Source organism: Branchiostoma belcheri, unplaced genomic scaffold (genome assembly GCF_001625305.1).
Source record: "Branchiostoma belcheri isolate BF01 breed outbred unplaced genomic scaffold, Haploidv18h27 scaffold4, whole genome shotgun sequence".
NCBI classification, from domain to species: Eukaryota; Metazoa; Chordata; class Leptocardii; order Amphioxiformes; family Branchiostomatidae; genus Branchiostoma; species Branchiostoma belcheri.
Genome location: NW_017804020.1, coordinates 7,271,348 through 7,293,261, shown reverse-complemented (window position 1 = coordinate 7,293,261; position 21,914 = coordinate 7,271,348). Strand labels below are relative to the sequence as shown.

Sequence of the window (21,914 nt, the reverse complement as noted above, 5' to 3'; positions counted from 1 at the left end):
GTGGATATGCAGGGATCACTCCACATAAAGTGGGATTTACCAAAAGTGGGTAATACACGCTGGTAATCTATACTAGCGCAGTTTATAGCCTAAAACAACTATTAGACCATTTTGATATGATCTCTAAATCTTCCTTTCCATGTATTGGCACTATATTTTATGATAAACACAATTTTATCGGGCAGTTTCGAGGTTCGAATGGGAATTATGTTTACTAACATTTTTGCAACAAAAATCTTGTGATTGTACTTCCACTCTTCAACGAATTTATACAATTATATCACATTTCTGACATGAATGGTTGGCGCTAAAACAACCCACATCAGGCGCACTCAGTTTGTGACACCGCCACAAACTAACAGAATGTAAACAAACATGGCCGACAGCTGTGCTTCCAGCTTTAAACACACTTGTAAAGCGTCATATTCTTGTACCTCTCCGTGGACGTCCTGAATGACATTTTTTTTCAATGGAGTAGGGTTGATTCAACGCACACGTAAAAAATGACCAGAAAATTGATTTTTTGTATCGTCCTAAATTTACATACTGACTGGCAGAGAGAGAATGTTATGTAATGCAGCTTTAACCATCCATCATGGCGGACAGTAATGACGTCATAGTCATGTAGGTTCAAACAAGCATATTTTTGACGGAAATTGGTAGCGCTCAAACATAGTCCCATAGAGGTATGTATCCAGAACCGTGCCTTTCCAGGTATCAGATACGGTTGTCGATAGTCTCCCCATAGCAAGCACTATTCTGGACACGCATGAAATACCTAGAATCGTGTCTGTGCACGGTTCTGGATACAGAACGGTTCTGGATACAGAACGGTTCTCGGTTAAGCATGGTTCTGGATAGAGCACGGTTATGGATTCAGCACGGTTCTGGATACAGCACGGTTCTGGATTCAGCACGGTTCTGGATACAGCACGGTTCTGGATTCAGCACGGTTCTGGATTCAGCACGATTCTGGATTCAGCACGGTTCTGAATACAGTCCGGATCTGGATACAGCCCGGTTTTGGATACAGCACGGGTCTGGATACAGCACGGTTCTGGATACAGCACCGTTCTGGATTCATGAGCACGGTTCTGGATACAGCCCGGTTCTGGATACAGTACGGTTCTGGATACAGCACGATTCTGGAACCCCATAATGTACTGTTCATAGGCGTACTTGAGCAGAACGAATCGTTTAAAGTCATATTCGGGTAATTAAAGATGACATCCCGTCTATAGTTTTCAAATGTTGGAAAAGATATCGTCTGCAACGGGAAAAAAATCTGGGCGCAATTCGTTCTGCCGACGTTGTCCTTCGATCTGATTCGAGTCAACGATCTCCAATGTCTACGCAAATGATCCTTATGATTCAAGTCACATTTCTAGTTCCAGGCAAGAGCGAGATGCTGAAAGCCTGAACGGCCTTTTATCTTTTTACTTCTAAACACTTCTAAGTAGTGAGGCAGTTCTTTTGACGTCAAACTGGGCAAAGATCGCTGGAAGGAGTCTTCATTGACGCACGGAAAACGCGTTAAGTGCCCACCAAGTCATTCCTGTGGCGGTTTCTTCTACCATCTTAGACATGCGCCCTTGATAGTCAGCATTTTAGTGTGCATTTGGCTTCCTAGACGGAATGAAACGGTGCGTTTTGTACGGAGATTTAGCCCGACCACAAGATAATTTCCTGGTCCGGGAGCGTTTCCAAGGGGTAAACCGCCGTTTGAACTCGTAAATGACAGCATTAACACCACTTACGCCCTGAAGGATTTTTGAATGAAATTCCCCCCAAAAATAAGCAATAAAAGAATTCGCATACCTCAGACCTCCATGAAATATTAAATCTACAAGTCACCGCTTTTTAGGAGGGGATGAAATTTTTGTTCATTTTGCTATCAGGTGCGAGGAAATCACTTGATACCTGTGAAAGCAACACGGACACACACACACACACACACACACACACACACACACACAAACACACACACACACACGCACAAACACACACACACGCACACACGACTATGCAGACAGACTGACAGATGGACAAAAACAATACCTCCAAGGTAATAAACGGTTTTCCCTTCAATGCATCCAATGCAATTTCGGGGTGGCAAAACTGGACATATTCTGAATAAGACAATCTGTATGATATGGACACATTCTGCTTCACATTAGCACATTTCAATCAGTATATCATACTTTCGGCATTCAAAACTGCAGAACCAAGTCCCAGGGTTAGTCCTTTATTTTCCGGGTGGTAACCTAAAATCAATCCAGGTCCTAACAGTAACATTTTTAGTCAGAATTTTGGGCATTTTTTGCTGTCGATATGCATTGGGACAGTGCTGTTTCAACTTTTAGTATGTAGATAAGTGACTAGAATATTGGCTTAGCTTGGAAAAATCGGGTTTCCAAGCCCTAAAAACTATCCTGATGCCATCCGATTTGTACCGGAAACCCCGAAAATTTTTTGCCGTTAAATGGGATGGCACCCAAGCTACTAAAAACTGCATTGGAATGCCTTTAACTCCTTGTACGTATACAGGTATGAGGCATTTTAAAATCTTTATCATCTAGCTTCTTGTTTAGAGTGGTCCCACCCCACATGACCTCCACAGAACATCACTTTTCCTTCAGATTCAGAGGAGATTTGGCGGAAGGACTTCTGACTGGTGCTGTCCCCATCCTAACTTTAGATCCAACACAAAAAATTCTCTCAACTAGAGCTTTCGACCAGTCACTCTGGTCTTCCTCAGTAGACTGACCCAGTGAGGCTTGTCACATCTAGCTTCTTGTTCGGTGCCCAGTATTCTTACAGTGTTTCAGCGACATCGTCTACCAGATACCTTTGACCCAGTGTTGACGTCACATTTCAAAGAAACCACGTGACAAGCTTCACTGGGTCAGTCTACTGAGGAAGACCAGAGTGACTGGTCGAAAGCTCTAGGTGAGGGATCCGGAATTTTTTGTATTGGACCAAAAGTTTTAACTTTAAACATTCCTTTATCTTTCTTTTTTCTAGATCCGTGAACAGAGAGACTTGTACCACTTCCGCCACCGGGGCGTGCCCCATATCCGGCGCAGGCGCAGTGCGGCGCAGCAGAGCAGGCTGGAGAATGACATCCGGGTGAGTAGAGTCACGTGACGAGTTTCAGTTCGTCTTTTTATCTGTGCGTCATATACAGTGATTCAGAAGACGATAATTAGGCCACAGCAAGTAAAATTTATGGATGACATCGTCATCGACGCGCGCATTGATTTTCGCCTGATTTAAAAAAAGAAATTTTGTTGCCCTTTGACAGTGGACAACATACCGAAAATTGGTAAATATGTCTGTTGCCATGCCAGAACTTGGATGACAGACAAATGTGAAGAGAGGAGACCAGACAAGGGTTATTTATCATTTACTTTTACTTTTTTTTGCAGTTTTGTATTTAATTCTTTTATATGTGATGTTGCCACTGAATCAAAAAAATCTTATTTAAAAAGGTTTATGATCTCAAAATTTGAAAACAGAAATCTTGTTTTTTTGGCCCACCTTGTTTTGTTTTCGCCCTATCGCATTAGATTTGGAGTCTGCGGAGTATGTCATCCAGAAAACTTACCTGCTATGGCCTTATGTATTCATACGTACAAATACGGACAATAATCATCCCCAACCGTCCATATATAATGTCTGGCATTTGTAAATTTCGTTTATACTGTTCATAGTGAAATCAAACAACTCTTAACCCTTGTATATATTGAATTTATTTACTTTTAACCATGAGTCACTGAATAACTCCAAATATTGCGTGTACATTTTTTAAACGTTTTCATGCTGTAACTAAAAGATTTTAGTCTTACGAGCAGTAATATACTTCCCTGCAAACAAGTATTCTTAAAGCCACTCTATGTAGTTTTTTGACAATACAAAAAGTATATTTTTCATTCTTTTCTTTACATAGTACATTGACTTAACCCTTTAGTATTCCAAAATTATACTCCGCAACAAAAAATACAACATCCTTGCTCCTTATAAGCTTAGGAAACTGTGAATGATCTTCTATTCAACCTCTGGCCACACCAGGCCACACCGTACATATGGTATTGCCCACTGCCAGTGGTTTGACCTACATCCCAGTGGGGTGTCAGTTGATAGCTTACCAGTTTCTGAAATACCTAATCGTTTACCAGATCTTTTATCTCTTTTGAAGGGATGATGACCACAGTTTATTCGTGCCCAACAAAATACTCCAAGTTGATGATTATATTCCACCTCATGTGAAAGATTTTTTCTAAGGAGACTAACATCTTGTGACATGTGCCCCTGTCTATCAAGCCTGGCATGCCCGGGCCAATTAGCCACCCAGGGGGGCAACCCCTGTATGTTGTTGTTGTCCTGAGCAAACCGGTGCCACCTGGAACCCAACAAGGACTATTTGAACGGACAAAATATACGTAAAAAATGTGAAATAATGACACAAATGTGTTGAAAAGTGATAGTAACTGTTAATAATACCAAAATTTAGTATAATTAGAATATTTCAAATTTTTGCGAAAAAAAATACATAGAGTGCCTTTTAACCAAAGGATTCAGAATTATGTGCAATATTATATGTCTTTGTGAGCGTTTTTAAAACAAATTGTCTGTAAATTGACTGCAATTCAGTGATATTTTCACTGCGATAGCTCAATAAAGATATCTTGAATGATACGTACAAGAAAACTGTAACTCAAGCAACTGTCAGTTTTCAAATCCAGTTTTCAAATCTGTCAAATTGAGTAACAGTTTTCTATAAATGTACCTCGTTACCTGGCCTTGATAAACTGATAAGGTAAAAGTATGAAAATGATAATAATAACGATGATAAATAAATAATAATGATGTGAAATATGAAAATATTCATGTAATTTTTGGCAACGCCTAAGGGGTGGAGGCATTTTGTCATCGCCATTAATAGTTTGATTTCAAGTCGTTGCTGAAGCAGCTCCCCCTGTTACTCCAGGTCCGAAGTGCAGTGCAACAACAGGGCTTTCCCCGCAGGAAGCGCGGGTATAACCACGTGACCGACAACTACCGTCAGATCGACATCAACGACCCGCTCTTCCCCAAACAGTGGTACCTGGTGAGTACAGTCAGTGGTACCTAGTACGTTCAGTGGTACCTGGTAAGAAAAATGGCATTTTACCTTTGTATGTAATTTTTCTCCAATGATTAACTTGAATAAACTCCAAAGAATTACTTACTTAATTGAATTAACTGTTCTCCAAAGAATTTCCGTAACTCAATTAATTACCGAAAGATTTGACCGAATCAATTCCTCTGCTTTTGGACCTAGTTGCTTTAAACCGGCCAGTATTTTACCCTGGGTAAAAACAATAAGGAAGTGCTCCCACTGTGACCTTCCCAGCAGATTGAATAGTGAATTGGCCCATAAACTCATAAAAATCCTAGACTGTCTATCCTTCAGAACAAAGGCAGGAGCATTTACATACTGGTCAGTTTTCAAAGATTCAAATTTTTTATCATCTACTGGTTTTCAGTGTAACATTTTCAAAAGGCAGAATGACCCAGATACTTGTTACGAAGCCACATAAGCAAGGAAATCGCAACTTTCAGTTCGAAAAATCAATCTTGAACAAATTCCAACTTTCAAATCAGCCCCTGTCAAAGTTTTATCCAATGACATACATGCACATGTATATGGCGCCCTTACTATATACATAATACCCTTCCTTGCTATATCAAACTTTCAAAGTGTCTACTTGTATCTGTCTTTCTCACAACTGAATTAGCTTTGGCAGTTTTGTGTCTGACATATGGCTTGTAAATGTGATGCCTACTTGCAGTCAGATAAACCAGTATGGACTTAGGCTCTGTATGTAGAACTGGGCATGTAACTGTCAACCAAGGTCTCAAGCTACAACTTACAAGTCAGAATACGGCAAGCCAGTATACTTCATATTTCTGGATACTCGTGAATATAGCTTCTTATATATGTGTGTGTGTCTCATTTTAAAGTGTCTTGAAGAGAAATTTTTACTTGGCAAGCTAAACTGTCTTAGACAGGCCTCCCCCATGTACACTGCACGGCTGCCAGAACAAGACTGAAGTCTGGTAGTTTATGTTATCGAATTTATATCGGCAGGGTGGGGTCATTATATAGTATTACTGGCCTCTTTAACGGTAATCACGTTTTTTGTTCACGTGTGATACCAGCAATGCGCCACAAAGTTGGTGGGAAGTCGATATCGTCCCCCGTCACTGATGTAAATTGGCTCCTTTAAATTTACTTCTCTCATAAGTCATCTTTTTTGTTTGTTTATTTGTTTGTGTGTTTGTTTGTTTGTTTGTGTAGTTGAATACTGGTCAGGCGGATGGGAAGCCCGGACTGGACCTGAATGTCCTGGAGGCGTGGGAGATGGGCTACACCGGACAGGGCGTCACCATCGCCATTATGGACGACGGTAGGTCAAGGTCAAATAAAAAAAAACAGTCTTAATGGGCGAACCCCGTGGTCCCCGAGTATCTCTTTATTTTATTCTTTATTTACGTCATCGGTCACCACAAAACAAGGCTCATGGGAGCCAATAAGCTTTAAATGTTTTGGGTTACAGAACAGCCAGAGAGGACAGATGTTTGTTGACTTTAGACTTGAAGAGTTTAAGGTTATACTCATAGGGGAAGCAATCACGAGGTAGCTTATTCCAAAGTGATGTTGTTCTTGGAAAGAAGCTTTCAGCATGGAACCTCCTCCCAAGAGGTGGTGAATGGAGGAAGAAAGGGTGATTTACTTCAGTGGAAGTGGCAAGACGTGTCTTTGTTGAGAATTTCTCGGTGACGCCTTTTTGTTTGTTTCCTTCCAAGCTTCGTTTTCGTTTAAACATGGCCGCATGTATACTTCGAAAAGATCTTAAATACTTTTAATTCTTAAATACCGGTGCACAGACACACTAGGACGCCTTACCTCACCTGGGATATAGCCTGGAATCCATCGCTACGAACTATTAGGATAGATTCCAGGCTAGCCACCGCCGCTACTAGAAATAGCTCGTAGGGCTGGTTCCCAGGCTATATGGGATACACGCTTCAGCAACTTACATAACTCACCACGTTATGTTGATTTTTTCTCACCACTAGGAGTTGACTACCTGCACCCTGACTTGGCTGATAATTACGTAAGTTGTGCTTGTCTTCCTTTCAGTTATGAAAGTTGTCTAATTTTTGCTTGGGCCTTTTGAGCTACTTTTTAAAAACATGTTGTTTGACTTTAATCTTGCAGCCGGCTTTTTTAGCCACTAAGGCCACAGCAAGTAAATTTTATGGATGACATCCTCCGCAGACTCCAAATCCAATGCGAAAGTGTAAACAAAACTGCATCAAAGTAAAAGAAAAAACAACAATACGTTCTGGCATGTTGACCACTGTCAGAGGACAACAAAAGTTCTTTTTTTTCCAAAATCAGGCGAAAATTAATGCGCGCGCTAATGTCATCCATAAAGTTTACTTGCTGTGGTCAAATGCTAAAAAGACTAGATTGAGTTGATATGAAGATCCTAAAGTGCTATTTTTGTTTGTAAAAATGTTTCCGAATATTACAAACCAGACAGTTAAGTTGTCTCTTCATTAAATAAAATTTCTCTGCTTGAACTATATCTCATGTCATCAGAATAAAACAAATATACGGCTCTTGGTGGCAAATATGTGCAGTTCTTTACACATTGGTGACACAAATTCTCTGTCCTCATCAGTACTTGTTTGGACCTCAGAAAACACTGGAAATTCTTGTGGAAATTAATAATGAAGACCTTTATTGCACATTTCTGCCACACTTGGCTAAGTACAGGTCACAACAAAACAAGATGAATGATATATATATATAGAGAGAATTTCAAATTGTTTTGTTTTTGTTTTTAAATTTTATGTGCGAATAAACAACAAACAAGTCTTACATTAGGAAATTGATGAAAATCATGGCTGACGTATAGATATGATGTTTCCTCAGAACGCAGACGCTAGTTACGACTTCAGCAGTAATGACGCCTTCCCGTACCCCCGATACACGGAGGACTGGTTCAATAGGTACACTTTGCCTTTCACTTTCATGTGGAGTAGCGTGCGTAGTCCAGTGGTTAGCGATCCTGCCTCTGGACTAAGAGGTTGGGAGTTCGAATCCCGGCTGATGTCGCCCACCCGACATGCACGCTACTGTTTAGGGTCGCAGTCCTTCGGACGGCACGTTAACCGTGGTCCACTGTTCATTGTGCTTGTCGAAAAGAGCTAGGGGAATTTCCCTGGTACAATGAACCTGTAACTTACTGTACATAGCGTCTGTCTTCTCTGTCACGACCAGTGGAAGATTAGCTCCTCAATGAGCTAAACTAGATCGAGATCACTTTCTTTCTTTTCACTGTTGTCAACTTTGCCGGGAAAACATGTTTGCTATCATTTGTTCATTACTTTGGCTGAAACAACACGCTGTCGAATCAATTGATCTTTAACCTCATTGGCTAAAGATACAGCCAAGGCTACCCAACTATCACGGGGTTAACTTTGAGGCTAATACGAGACAGGGGTTCACCACGCCTACGTCCAGGTGATTTGTACTCTCCAAGCAGAGGTTTGAGTTTGGGGTTATTTTTAGCGTGTTTTAGGCTTTTTTTATCTGGGTTTCTCTTTTGCACTGGATTTTTTCCCGTTGGGTTTGGTGGGAAAAAAAATCCAGTGCAAAAGAGAAACCCCGATAAAAAAGCCTAAAACACGCTTAACCCTCAACAGTACACCTTCCCGGACTGATTAATCTGTACACCTGGGGTCCGCGCGGACCCCAGAGCAGTTTTTTTGCTAATTTTTAGAAATTATCAACATGCTACCAGCTCAATTGTTTTGCAAACTGATGTGGGAACCTCTGTGTCCACTTTACATACAAAAATCGTACATTTTGAACTTTTTCTTTTTTTTTGTGAAGAAAAGAAGACAAGAAGAAATACCCGATTTTTTAACCCATTTCAGACTGAAGGGGCTTTTGAGGCCCAACTTTGATCTGAGATAGCGGCTAAACGGCTTGCGCTAGAAGTATCAAATTTGGAGACCTTTCCTAAAATGTCTCTGGAAAAAAGTTCATATTAGTTGAATACTAGTAAGTTGATGTTTTTTTGTGTTGCCATGGCAACGGGTTTCTAGCAGGCAGTTTTTTTAAAATAGAAGTAATTTTGGTTTAAACATAAAAATTTTCTGAGTTTTATATTAAATTACACTTCTTTTCCAACATTAATAACATCTTACATAATTAAATATAAGTTCAATCATTTAATATGCATAGAATATGCTAATTTGATGACGTCATTGGTCAAAATCCAATATGGCGGACTATATTATTAGCTCTGACGTCATATGACGTCAGAATTACACCAAAGTTATTAAAATTTAATTCTATTATTACACCATTCTCTGAAAACATGGTAGACATACGATGAGTGCATAAAAACATATAAAAACGGAAATAAGGTAATGTATAAGAACGCCAGTGTATCCATTATGATCGAAAGCCGGCTGGGGTCCGCGCGGACCCCAAAAGAAAATCAGATATAATTTTTTTCATAAATGGTAGAAACGGAGTTTTCTGCACTGTATTGAGAGACAACTTTGTGGGTGACAATTATCTAAAATATCAGAAAAAAATCTTTAGAAACAAAAAAGATATTACAGAATATATAGTGCTAGGGTCCGCGCGGACCCCAGGTGTACTGTTTAGGGTTAAAATAACCCCAAACTCAAACCTCTGCTTGGAGAGTAGGTGATTTGTACTGTGAATCACCAACTGCTAGATAGTAGTTACTACTAGTATTTGGACCTTCGCACACCGGGGCATTTTCTTACTTTTTTTTTCGGTGTGTTGGGTTCTTAAATCTGCGTGGGGTGTGGCTGTTCCCATCCATGTAACTTGGGGCTTCCATGTAACGTCTTATCCGGAGGACGTCCCTAACCGAAGCTAGGTACTCGTTTTCACCGCGTAGAGAATTCAGAGATCTTAAAATATGAAATCTTGTGTAATGTTGTGTAAAACCAAGGAGCTTCTATATAGAGTCCTTGGTAAAACATGCTATTTTTTTTATTCACCAATGTGTCTACCACTTTTAGCAGGGGTCAAAAAATCTCTATTGAACAAAAGGCTCCATTTGCTATCTGGTACACAACGTTTTTTTGGCGACGTCTCAGGGAGGAGCCTAATGGTACAGTATTGTGTGCAGTTTGCAAGAATTCTAGGAATGGTATAGGCATTTTGTCCACAGGCATGCGGAATGTCCACAGGCATTTCTATGCCCACATTCCTGGAAACCCTTGGGAAGACCTGTCTAGACTTAACAGGTACCAAGTCTTCCTAAAAATCACAATAAAAAAACAATAACCCCAACAGCAACCACCGTCGCCATGGCAATGTATGTTTTCATTGCCAGTCTTGTTGCAGATAATACTTTGTGATGACACAAAGTATTTTTTTCTTTTTGTCAGCCATGGAACCCGCTGTGCCGGAGAGGTGGTGGGGAAAATCAACAACGGGCTGTGCGGAGTGGGCGTGGCCTACGGCGCCAGAGTGGCAGGTACGAACTTTACTTCCTTCCTTGGAACTTACCTTTTTTTTGGCGAGATTAGGGCACAGAAAGTAATTTTTATGGATGACATCAGCGCGCGCATTAATTTTCGCCTGATTTTGGAAAAAAAAAAAGAAATTTCGCTGCCCTCTGACAGTGGTCAACATGCCGAAAATGGGCCATGCCGGAACGTGGGTGGCAGATAAATATGAAGAGAAGAAACAAAACAAGACAAGGCTCTGATTTATTGTTTTGTCTTCTACTTTGATGCATGTATTTCATTACATGTACTTTTATGTGAGATGTTTCCACTGAATCAAAAGTACAATGATTTTTCAGTGACAATGGATGTTTTATAGTTGCCATAGTACAATATAGGTATCATTTCTTGTTAAAACAAGGTTTATGGTGTCAAAATTGGAAAATGTAGGAATTTTTTTTTTTTTGGCCGCCTGTTTTTTTTCCCGCCCTATCGCATTAGATTTGGAGTTTGTGGAGGATGTCATCCATAAAATTTACATGCTGTGGCCTTAAGCACAAGCACTTGTTGTGGCACACGTCACTGCATGGGTATACCAATAATGATAATTGTCAAGTATGTCCGGCGATGTTGCTTTAGGCTATAAGCTGCACTGGTACAGCAATTTCCTATACTAAGCGCTACTGGTAAAGCCCACTTTTTGTGCAGTGAGCCCTGCATGTCAGTCTAACCCAGGGTGTTTTTTTTAAACTATTACATGATTATGATTAAAAATCAGAGAGACAAATAGGATTGCAGTCCCGCTGGTGAAACAAATCAGTCCACCATTTACAGAAAAATCTTGGACCTACAGATAAAAAGTGGACCTTTGAGCGTGTGTTCTTCCGAACCGACTACGGGCACGTCAAACCAACATGGCCTTGGTTGGTTTTTAAATGAACCATTAGGCCATGTTGATTTGATTATAAGGATGACATCCTCTGGGAACCCAAAAACCGAAGCGAGCGTGAAATAAAAAAAAAGTTTGGCCAAAAAAAAGTTGCTTTCATTATGAAATCTACGTGGTTTTGAAGATTGAACAAATCACACAGAGTATGGTTTGGGAAATAATCTACTCTTCAAATTCATTTCTTTACATTTTCGTCTTTTTCGTTTGAATTTGGCATCTACAACATTGGTATCGTTTTCCAATGTTTTTTTTTTCAACTTCAACGGTTTACAGTATGGTTGAAATTTTTTTTTGGAAACGGCCGAAAATTCATACGCGAGTGGATGTCATCCATATAATCAAATTAACATGGCCTTACCATTAGTGGGACGTGTTCACAACGTTGCTGACTCTCCGTTAATTCCCCAGGCATCCGCATGTTGGACCAGCCGTTCATGACGGATATCATCGAGGCGTCCTCCATGGGGCACAAGCCGCAGGAGATCGACATCTACAGCGCCAGCTGGGGGCCGACGGACGACGGCCGGACGGTGGACGGGCCGCGCGAACTTACCGTGCAGGCCATGGCGGACGGCGTCAATAAGGTTTGTTTATTTGTTTGTTTGTTTGTTTATTTATTGTTTTGCACTCAAAAATAAAATAAAATGTAGAAATGGTACAGGGCTCAAGGTCGTTATCGTATCCAGAACCGTGCCTATTCAGTTCTATTCCCGAATGGCTTAGGATCAGCCTTTTGGATAATGTCCATTGTATCCAGAACCGTGCCTATCTTGTTCTACTAGTATGCCAGAATGGGTTAGGATTAGTAATCTCTATTGTATCCAGAACTGTGCCTATCCAGTTCTATGTCTGAATTGGTTAGGATCAGGCTTCTGGATAATTTCTATTGTATCCAGAACCGTGTTTAATCTTGTTCTGTACCTGAATGGGTTAGGATTAGGATCAGGCACGGTTTTTGTTATCCCCGATTGTATCCGGAACCGTGCCTATCTAGTTCTATGCCTAAACATCTTAGGGTTAGGATCAGGCACGGTTCCTGTTAGTCTCTATTGCATCCAGATCCGTATACGAGTAGACAGACAGATAGATAGATAGATTTATTGATTCTGTATCTGTATCTGTATAGCCGGTATAACCGCCTTTCGGCGTAACACACCAGCTTCGCAGGCATGCGGCGCGGCGGCAGCTGGATATATTATACCAATCGACTTGTTACACCTAACCCTTGAACTTCTAACTCTAGACATTGTTTAAAACCATCTAATGACAATGCCCCTACTGTACTTGGTGACAGTGATCATGAGTTCCACTCTGCGATAGTTCTAGGAAAGAATGAATTCTTAAACACCTCAATCCTTGGTTGATAACTCTGGTACTTGAAGGCATGGCTATTTCTTGTTCTCTTCTGGGCTGGTATTAGGTACTTAGTAGTTGGGATGTCCACCAGTTTTAGTCATTTTGTACATCATGCATAGTCTGGACATTTTTCTTCTGCCTTCCAGTGAGGCCCACTGTAGGTTGGTTTCTGATTGGTTTCTTTCCCCTCCCAGGGCCGTGGTGGGAAAGGCAGTATCTACGTGTGGGCGTCCGGTGACGGGGGTAGTCAGGACGACTGTAACTGTGATTGATTGATTGATTGATTGATTGATTGATTGATTGATCTCTTTCCCCTCCCAGGGCCGTGGTGGGAAAGGCAGTATCTACGTGTGGGCGTCCGGTGACGGGGGTAGTCAGGACGACTGTAACTGTGATTGATTGATTGATTGATTCATTCATTGGTTTCTTTCCCCTCCCAGGGCCGTGGTGGGAAAGGCAGTATCTACGTGTGGGCGTCCGGTGACGGGGGTAGTCAGGACGACTGTAACTGTGACGGCTACGCCTCCTCCATGTGGACCATCTCCATCAACTCCGCCATCAACGACGGGCGCACGGCTCTGTACGACGAGTCCTGCTCCTCCACGCTCGCCTCCACCTTCAGTAACGGCAGGAACCGGCACCCTGAGGCCGGCGTGGTGCGTCACGGCTCTTTTTTTTTAACGGAGTAGTTCCATGCAAGGCCTATACGACCACTTCTCGGCATTGAACTAGAAACATGGCTATGTCAAGAGATGGCGGTGAACGTTTGATTTGAAAGCCTGTAGATTGTAGGTTGGTGGGAAACACTTGTCCGGGAGGGATTCCAAAGCTTGGCCGTATGGGGAAAGAAACTGTCACTGTAAAAAAGATTTCGAACAAGGAATTTGGACGGCGAAGTTGTGTGAGCTAGTGGAGAACCTAGTGGAGCGCTTAAAAGTTGGTGGAACTAGTTGGGTGAGTTCTGCAGAGCAATGACCATGAAAATATCTGTAAAAGAGGGATAGAGAGGCAACATTACGTCTATGAGAAAGGGGGTCTAACTTGGAGGCCAGAGGATAGCCTATGGTCACGTAAATTCTCTTTTGTATGCGATCGAGGAGGTGCAGGCAATCGATTGGGGCACTACACGACGTTCGGTCAAATCTTTGAGCTAAATGCTGAGGTCACATTTCCACACCGGGGCCCGGCCGGGCTGTTTCGATTAACATTAGTTTTAGACACATAGCTCTAGTTTTATTATAACAGGTAGACGACAACTGTGTTCTGACATACTATGTTATAATACGCCAAGTCCTATTACTGTCATTTGCCCTGCACATCTAGTTCAAGCTGTATATGTTCCCTCCTTTCCTGTAGGCCACCACGGACCTGTACGGGAACTGCACACTGAAGCACTCAGGCACCTCGGCAGCAGCACCAGAGGCAGCCGGGGTCTTCGCACTGGCACTCGAGGCCAAGTACGTCATTTTTTATGTTTACCGAAGGCAAACATATTGTTTTTGCTCAGTTTCTTCCTCTTCTTCTTTTCCAAACAGTGACCTCTGACCTGACCAATGACATGATTTGTTGACGTCTGTCACCATGGTGACTGGTGGTGGGTTACATAATGTTGCAATTTCATGGTCTGCTCTGCTCCTGTCACCATATACTAGTAGTACGTGTATGTGATTCTTATGTTAATCCTTTTAAGTATAAAAAACTTCACTGTACTTATTCAGGCCTCCTTATGTGTCTGAGTGACCCGCGTCAGTAATTCGTCGTCTGACGATCTTGGGCCAGTAAACGCCCCTTTAGTTCTAAAAAGCTATGCTGCTTCTACTCATTGACGTTACCAGTTTTGCATTTTCACAAACACAGCTTTGGTAAGTTTAACTCGGTCTTCCTCTTGTGCGTCTTCCAAAAGTTTGGTGTCGGCCTCTACATTTGAGAAATGGTGATGATAATATTCTCGGTACCACACTCACTCTCCAAGGCAGTCCTTTGTCGCTGGAATGTTCAGAGAGTTACAGATAGAGCCTAGATTTCCTTCCGAAGGTGCTACGTGTAAGTACGGAGACATTTGTTGGAGGAAACATCTTCAGGTGCAACAAGAAATCATAGATTTCAAACTTCCGGAAAATATGTATAGTCTGCGGCAAACGACCCGCTAGGGGGGCAAAAAATGTAACCATCTACCAAGTTTCATGACAATCCATCAATAGCTTATTGGCAAGTTATTGTGCTAAACCACATATTCACACAGATTCTGGACACAGCAATCCCCCTGGCCTGTGCAGGCCTCCGGGAGTTTTGATACTGCGTTTTGTAGAATATAATTTTTAATGCGTTCTTTTGCCGGCCATCCTACAGCCAGCCGCCCAGAGAAGGTTTTTGCCCGCTTCCAAAAGTACCGAAGTAACGGGTTCCTTTCTCAGCACTGGGTATACAGAGGTGAGGCGGCTTCCGTCCTAGATCTCCAGTGCCGAAGGGACGTCAACACTTGGTGTTCAGTGGAATTTAGCACTGGAAAACGAGTGCGGAGTTGAGATTCAGCTCTGGAATTCCAGTTCTGGCGGAGCTTCAGCACGGGAAAAAAAGTGGTTCAGCACTAGAATTCCTGTGCGGAGTTTCCTTCCACACAGGGCCCCGAGTGCCGATGCCACTTTCCCCCGCGAGTTCGGCACTGGGTGGCCAGTGAGGAACCCGTTACTTCGGTACCCTTGCTACCCGCTTCTCTGGGTGGCTGGTTGTAGGATGGCCGGCAAACGAACATGTTAAACGCAGTAACAAAACTCCCACCCGTCCTCTGTCCTCGTGTAGGAAAATTACCAGTACATGACGGACATGCGTAGTCACTCTCTCATTGGTCGAACGCTAATTGCCATTTCTCTCATTGGTTAGAACTGATAATTGTGTTGGACAGACAGGGTAATGCCTAGGGCATATATGTATGCTATGGCCAGTGCAGGTGTATGCTATCCTGTACCGGTGGCTAGATACAGCACCATCAGTATCAAAACTCCCACCCGTCCTCTGTCCTCGTGTAGGAAAATTAATAGTACATGACGGACATACGTAGTCACTCTCTCATTGGTCGAACGCTAATTGCCACGCTCTCATTGGTTAGAACTGATAATTGTGTTGGACAGACTCATGGCAAGCCTGTTGTCTTCCTTCAGTCCGAACCTGACGTGGCGGGACATGCAGCACCTGACGGTCCTGACGTCCAAGCGGAACCAGCTGTACGACGCCGTGCACGAGTGGCGGCGGAACGGCGTCGGGCTGGAGTTCAACCACCTGTTCGGCTTCGGCGTGCTGGACGCCGGCGCCATGGTGAAGATGGCCCAGGACTGGAACACCGTGCCCAAACGGTTCCACTGCACCGGCACGTCCATGGCAGACACCAAGTAAGTTTTTTTTTTTCTAAAAATCGCATCCAATTAGGGCTGCGTACCTTTTCGTAACATCAGGTACTGGTACAGGTACAGAGGTTTAGGTCCAGGTCCGGACCTGTACCTGTACCTGAAAATTCACGCGCGTCACATGTTCTACTGAAATTCTTCAACAATGACAGAAACATACCCTGGGTGCCAGCCAAGTTTACAGGCCGCTAACCGTTTTTTTCGGCAGCCAAGGTACTTCGCCCGCATAGGAGTATATCGGCCCTACAGGCCGCTAACCGTTTTTTTCGGCAGCCAGGGTACTTCGCCCGCATAGGAGTATATCGGCCCTCCAACGTTTGGAGGGCGGCCAAACTCCCCCCGGGCTAGACTCCCCCGTAGCAGTAATTTAGACCGGCGGGCGAAAGGCTCTTGCCGCCCGAAGAACGAGTTTGGCACCCAGGGTAACAGAAACATGAATAAAGTGTTGACAATTTGTCCTGTATCTTTCAATATATCCATGGATGATATAACTAGGTTTCCTATCTCACTTCTCACTAGTTCTCAGTCACCCTCTTAGTGACCCACGCTTACTGAACTTGGGACAAAACGTCATAAGTTGTGTAAATCTCTTTATTTTAACGCTGGATGTTCATTTTCCTGGCAGGCCTCCTTGTGTGTCACCAGTGATCAAGTATGAATTTTTGTTCCGGTCCAAAAAACCGGTCCACCGACGTTTTGTTTTTTTCGGACTGATGCTATTTTTCCAGTCCGTACCGGTCCACCTGGACCGGCACGCAGCCCTACATCCAATGCAATTTCAGGGGGGTAAACCCCTACTGGTCTGTGCTATGGTTAACTCGAGCTCTACGGCTTCAGCTTTTTTTTCTGAGTTTCTGTGCCCCTTCCCTGTGATTTCAATTTCAAATACTACCGTAACGAAAAATGGATATATGGGTTTTTCTTTTACAAAACCAAACTTGTCCTACCTTGCTTACGTACCGGTGTCAATCAGACACCGTCCTCAGAGCTTCTGACTGGAGTTCTGCTTCTCGTTGCTAGCGCTATATATAGCCGATGTAGGTGGCGCTTTTGCGCCGAGAACACTGGAGTCTGGATAAGGAAGCCAGTGGTGAACCGGGACGATTCAAACTTAGCCACGTTTGGGATTGTCTTCTCGCCTCAAAAGCGCCACCTACATCTCTTACATACAGCGGCGAGAAGCAGAACTCCAGTCAGAAGCTCTGAGGAAGGTGTCTGATAGACACCAGAAACGCAAGCGTAGGACAAGCTCGGTTGTGTAAAAGAAAACTCCTGTATGTTATACTCTACAAACCTGATGAAACTACTAGTATTTTTGGAAATAACAAAAATTGACTGCAACATAATTATGCAATAGTTAAATCGCTGCAGCTGCTGAGTGAAGTATTGTTTCTGACTTGTATGTCTGTGTATCTGTGTGTTTTATTTCTGATCCCATAGCAGTGTGGGTGATGACGTCATGGGCTGTGGTTGCGTGAAGTCTGCCATCTCTTAAGTGTGCACAACACCTTCAATCGATTGATTGATTGATTGATTGATACAATTAACAAAGACTTTAATTGTAGGATTACAATTCTTTACTAAACGTGGCCCATTGTCCATCGGCAGGCCGATCCCAGCAGAGGGGAGGATTGTGGTCAAACTGACCACTGACGCGTGTGAGGGCCAGGAGAACTTCGTGCGCTATTTGGAACATGTGCAGGTCAGTTTAGACAGATTTTAGAAGAAAGTTACCCAAGTACGTCAATTACTGTACAGCTATATATACAGGAAAAAACACCCCCATTGTAAAAAAATAGTATAACCCGGACCCGTATTATCGCATAGACTTTCATAACAGTCCGTATCATTAGACGATCACACTGCGTGCTGTACAGGGGTGTCCAATTATTTTATTTCAACACCCGAAAACACATAGAATGAAAAAAAGCAATCCACATTGGCATCATATGGCTCCAAATAACTAATCGTAAACCGAAAAGAAACCCACCGCAAGCTACAGCTGCGAACATGTAAACATTACCGAAAACAGCACCCTTCCGCGGAAGGATATCTCCTTCCCTGGAGGTAAAAACATCATGGTCATTCAAGAAAGAGAATTCAACTAGAAAGGTAACATTTGCGAAGCAAATGCATAATGTTTTAATACCTTCGCATATGGTCTGCTCTGTTAATTCTTACTCAAAGACATTCATATGTATGGTCAGACAGGCGCCTAAATCCCTCCTGCTATAAAATTGCAACATGATATAACCCTACACTAGTTACCATGGTGACAGACGTCAATAAATCAGGTCAATGACCAGGTTAGAGGTTAACGTTTGGAATGAAAGAAGCATAAACAATATGTCTCCTCAGATGAACTAGATTCTTCAAACAGCAGTTCCCCAATTAGGTTTTCAGATGTAATATTATCTTTAATCATTCATATTGAATGGACCATCTCTAAGTCGCCATGTTGGATGTCCTCCAGGCTGTGGTGACCCTGCGGTCCACGCGAAGAGGTGACGTCACCATCAACATGACGTCACCCATGGGCACGAAGTCCATCCTGCTGAGCAGACGGCCCAACGACGACGACTCGGTCAAGGGCTTCGACCGCTGGCCGTTCATGACCACGCACACCTGGGGGGAAGACCCGAGAGGTGGGGCAACGGTTTTGCAGAGTTTTTAACGCGTTCTGTTGTCGGCCATCCTACAGCCAGCCGCCCAGAGAAGGTTTGTACCCGCTTCTCTGGGTGGCTGGTTGTAGGATGGCCGGCAAAAGAACATTTTAAACGCAGTATCAAAACTCCCACCCGTCCTCGTGTAGGAAAATTACTAGAACATGACGGACATACTTAGTCACTCTCTCATTGGTCGAACGCTAATTGCCACGCTCTCATTGGTTAGAACTGATAATTGTGTTGGACAGACAGGGTCATGACCAGGGCATATAGGCTATGCAGGAGTATGCTATCCTGTACCGGTGGCTGGATACAGCACCCTCTCATTTCGGGGTTTCGTGGAATGTTTGGTCAATGTTAACGTTGTATCGGAATTTTGTCCATTGCAGACGATATCTTTTTCGGTTGGATCAAGGACACGATCCTGGGGGCCCTCACCCCACCAGGATAAGGAACTGTGTAACCTTGTCGAGGTGTAGCAGCTTGTTCCGACTTGGTGTCCTGCCTGGGTCTGGTGCATGGGAGACCTGTAACCTTCGGGGGGCTTACGACACCAGGGAGGTACTAATTAGCAGTTCCGACCTGTACCTCCCTCGATAGAGGGAGTTTGGCGTTGGGTTAGCACCCCAACCCAGTAAAACATAAACCTGCTACAGAAACAGCAAGTGGAAATCGAAACAAGTGGCGTGAAGAAGATGGTAATGGACAAGATCCTGCAATGACGGACCTCAGTGAAAGCCATATGGAAGCTGGGGCCCCGAGATGCCGGATTCTGAGTGCCAAGAGTGAGACTAAGATTGGAACCTGGAATGTACGTACATTATACCAGAGTGGCAAGATGGCACAGCTACTGAAGGAGTTTGATGAGTACCAACTCAACATCCTGGGAATCAGTGAGATGAGATGGACTGGGAGTGGCAAGTTGTGTAACGAGGGAAAGACAGTTCTCTTCTCCGGACACGAAGATCAGCACCGGCGTGGAGTTGGCTTGATCTTGGACAGGGAAGCCTCCAGAGCACTTACTGGGTGGAAGCCAGTCTGTGACCGCATTATCACAGCACGTTTCCAGTCAAGACATGGAAGAACAACCATTGTTCAGGTGTACGCACCAACTGATGATGCAGAGGAGAGTATCAAGGACCAGTTTTACGAACTGCTTCAAGATACCTTTGATAGTATCCCCAACCATGATGTAAAAATACTAATGGGTGACTTTAATGCTCAACTTGACAGCAGTAGACAAGGTTTTGAGGGTGTAATTGGACCGTTTGGGTCAGCGCTAAGGACCAGTGACAATGGAGAGCGTCTTCTGTTTTTCTGCAATTTGAATAGCCTTACTATCGGTAATACCTTCTTCCAACACAAGTTGATACATAAGAAAACTTGGAGTTCCCCAGATGGGACAGTTAATAATGAAATTGACTACATCTGCATCAGTCAACGCTGGAAGTCTGCACTTCTCGATGTTAGAGTGTACAGGGGTGCAGATGTGGGTTCGGACCACCATCTTCTGGGAGCAAAGATGAGGCTACGACTGAAGAAACTGACAGTAAAGAAGAAACAAAAGCCCTTTGCAACAGATAAGCTTAAAGATCCTGCTAGCAGTGAAAAATACCGGATAAAGCTACAGAACAGGTTTCAGCTGCTGCAAGAGACGGGACCAGACCTGGAAGATCAGTGGTCTTTCTTCAGGGAAACCCTCACACAGAGTGCAGTGGAAACCATAGGGCGGAGACGTGGCTCACGAAAAGAACAGTGGATTAAGGAAGATACCTGGAAGCTGATTGATGAAAGGAAGAAGATGAAGGGAGAAAGAGACAGAGCTAGGTCTGCAGAAAAGAAGGAAGAAACAAGGAACCTGTATCGTGACCTCGACCGGCAGGTGAAGAAGAGTTGTCGTACAGACAAGAGAGAGTGGCTTGAAAAGAAAAGCTCTGAGGCTGAGGAAGCAGCCAAGAAGAATGATGCAAGAACCCTGTACCGTATTGTTAGAGAGCTCACTGGAACTTGGAACAGTTCAAGTGTACCTGTAAAGGACAAAAGTGGGAAAACTCTGCTAACTACAGAAGAACAGGACTTGCGATGGATGGAGCACTTCCAGGAGACCTTAAACCAGCCAAATCCCGACACCCTGTTTGACTTTGCAACAGAAGAACCAGCTGAAACCCTGGAGGTCTGTGAGGAGCCTATCAGGAGAGAGGAAACTGCAGAAGCCATCAAAGCGCTGAAGAACAACAAGGCAGCTGGACTGGATGAGATCTCAGCAGAGATGCTCAAGCATGGTGGTGAGAGCACAGTGGAGATGCTAACCAGGCTGATGAACCGCTGTTGGCAGGAGGGACAGGTCCCCAGGGACTGGCAAGACGGGGTGATAGTGAAGCTCCCAAAGAAAGGAGACCTCTCGGACTGCAACAACTGGCGGGGCATTACTCTACTCTCAATTCCTGGGAAGGTGTTCTGCGCAGTGCTACTCAGAAGACTGAAGAAAGCTGTTGACAGCAAGTTGAGAGAGGAACAAGCTGGATTTCGCAGTAACCGCTCCTGTACAGAACAGATCTTCACTCTCCGCAACATCATTGACCAATGTCTTGAGCACCAAACACCGCTGGTATTAAACTTCATAGATTTTAAGAAAGCTTTCGACAGTATCCATAGGGCATCTCTTTGGGATATTGCCGCCTCATATGGGATACCAGAGCAGTTCGTCAACGCCTTCAAGAGTCTCTATGCAAACTCAAGATGCTGCGTCAGAACAGAGGGAGGAACAACAGATTTCTTCGACATTGTCACGGGTGTCAGACAAGGATGTATCCTTTCCCCGTTCCTTTTCCTTTTGTACTATTGACTTTGTCTTGAGAAGACTACAGAGGATGGTAGAGAGGGGGTGAGGTGGAGGGAGGGAGAGAAACTGGCAGACCTTGACTTTGCGGATGATCTAGCCCTACTGTCTGAGAACAACCAGAATCTACAGCAACCTCACAACGA

The 21,914-nt window shown here is 43.6% G+C and overlaps 1 protein-coding gene across 1 annotated transcript in view; it reads left to right on the top strand.

Annotated features, from left to right (window-relative positions):
- The window catches only part of LOC109477140 (neuroendocrine convertase 2-like), a 32,052-nt gene that overhangs the window by 4,536 nt on the left and 5,602 nt on the right, over positions 1-21,914 (top strand). Inside the window, exons 2-13 of the mRNA XM_019778202.1 lie at positions 3,025-3,129; positions 4,991-5,110; positions 6,344-6,452; positions 7,126-7,163; positions 7,991-8,067; positions 10,498-10,586; positions 11,915-12,090; positions 13,303-13,518; positions 14,219-14,319; positions 16,021-16,248; positions 17,872-17,965; positions 18,737-18,908. Coding sequence (XP_019633761.1) covers positions 3,025-3,129; positions 4,991-5,110; positions 6,344-6,452; positions 7,126-7,163; positions 7,991-8,067; positions 10,498-10,586; positions 11,915-12,090; positions 13,303-13,518; positions 14,219-14,319; positions 16,021-16,248; positions 17,872-17,965; positions 18,737-18,908 — 1,525 coding nt within the window. The remainder of the gene's footprint in view (positions 1-3,024; positions 3,130-4,990; positions 5,111-6,343; positions 6,453-7,125; positions 7,164-7,990; positions 8,068-10,497; positions 10,587-11,914; positions 12,091-13,302; positions 13,519-14,218; positions 14,320-16,020; positions 16,249-17,871; positions 17,966-18,736; positions 18,909-21,914) is intronic.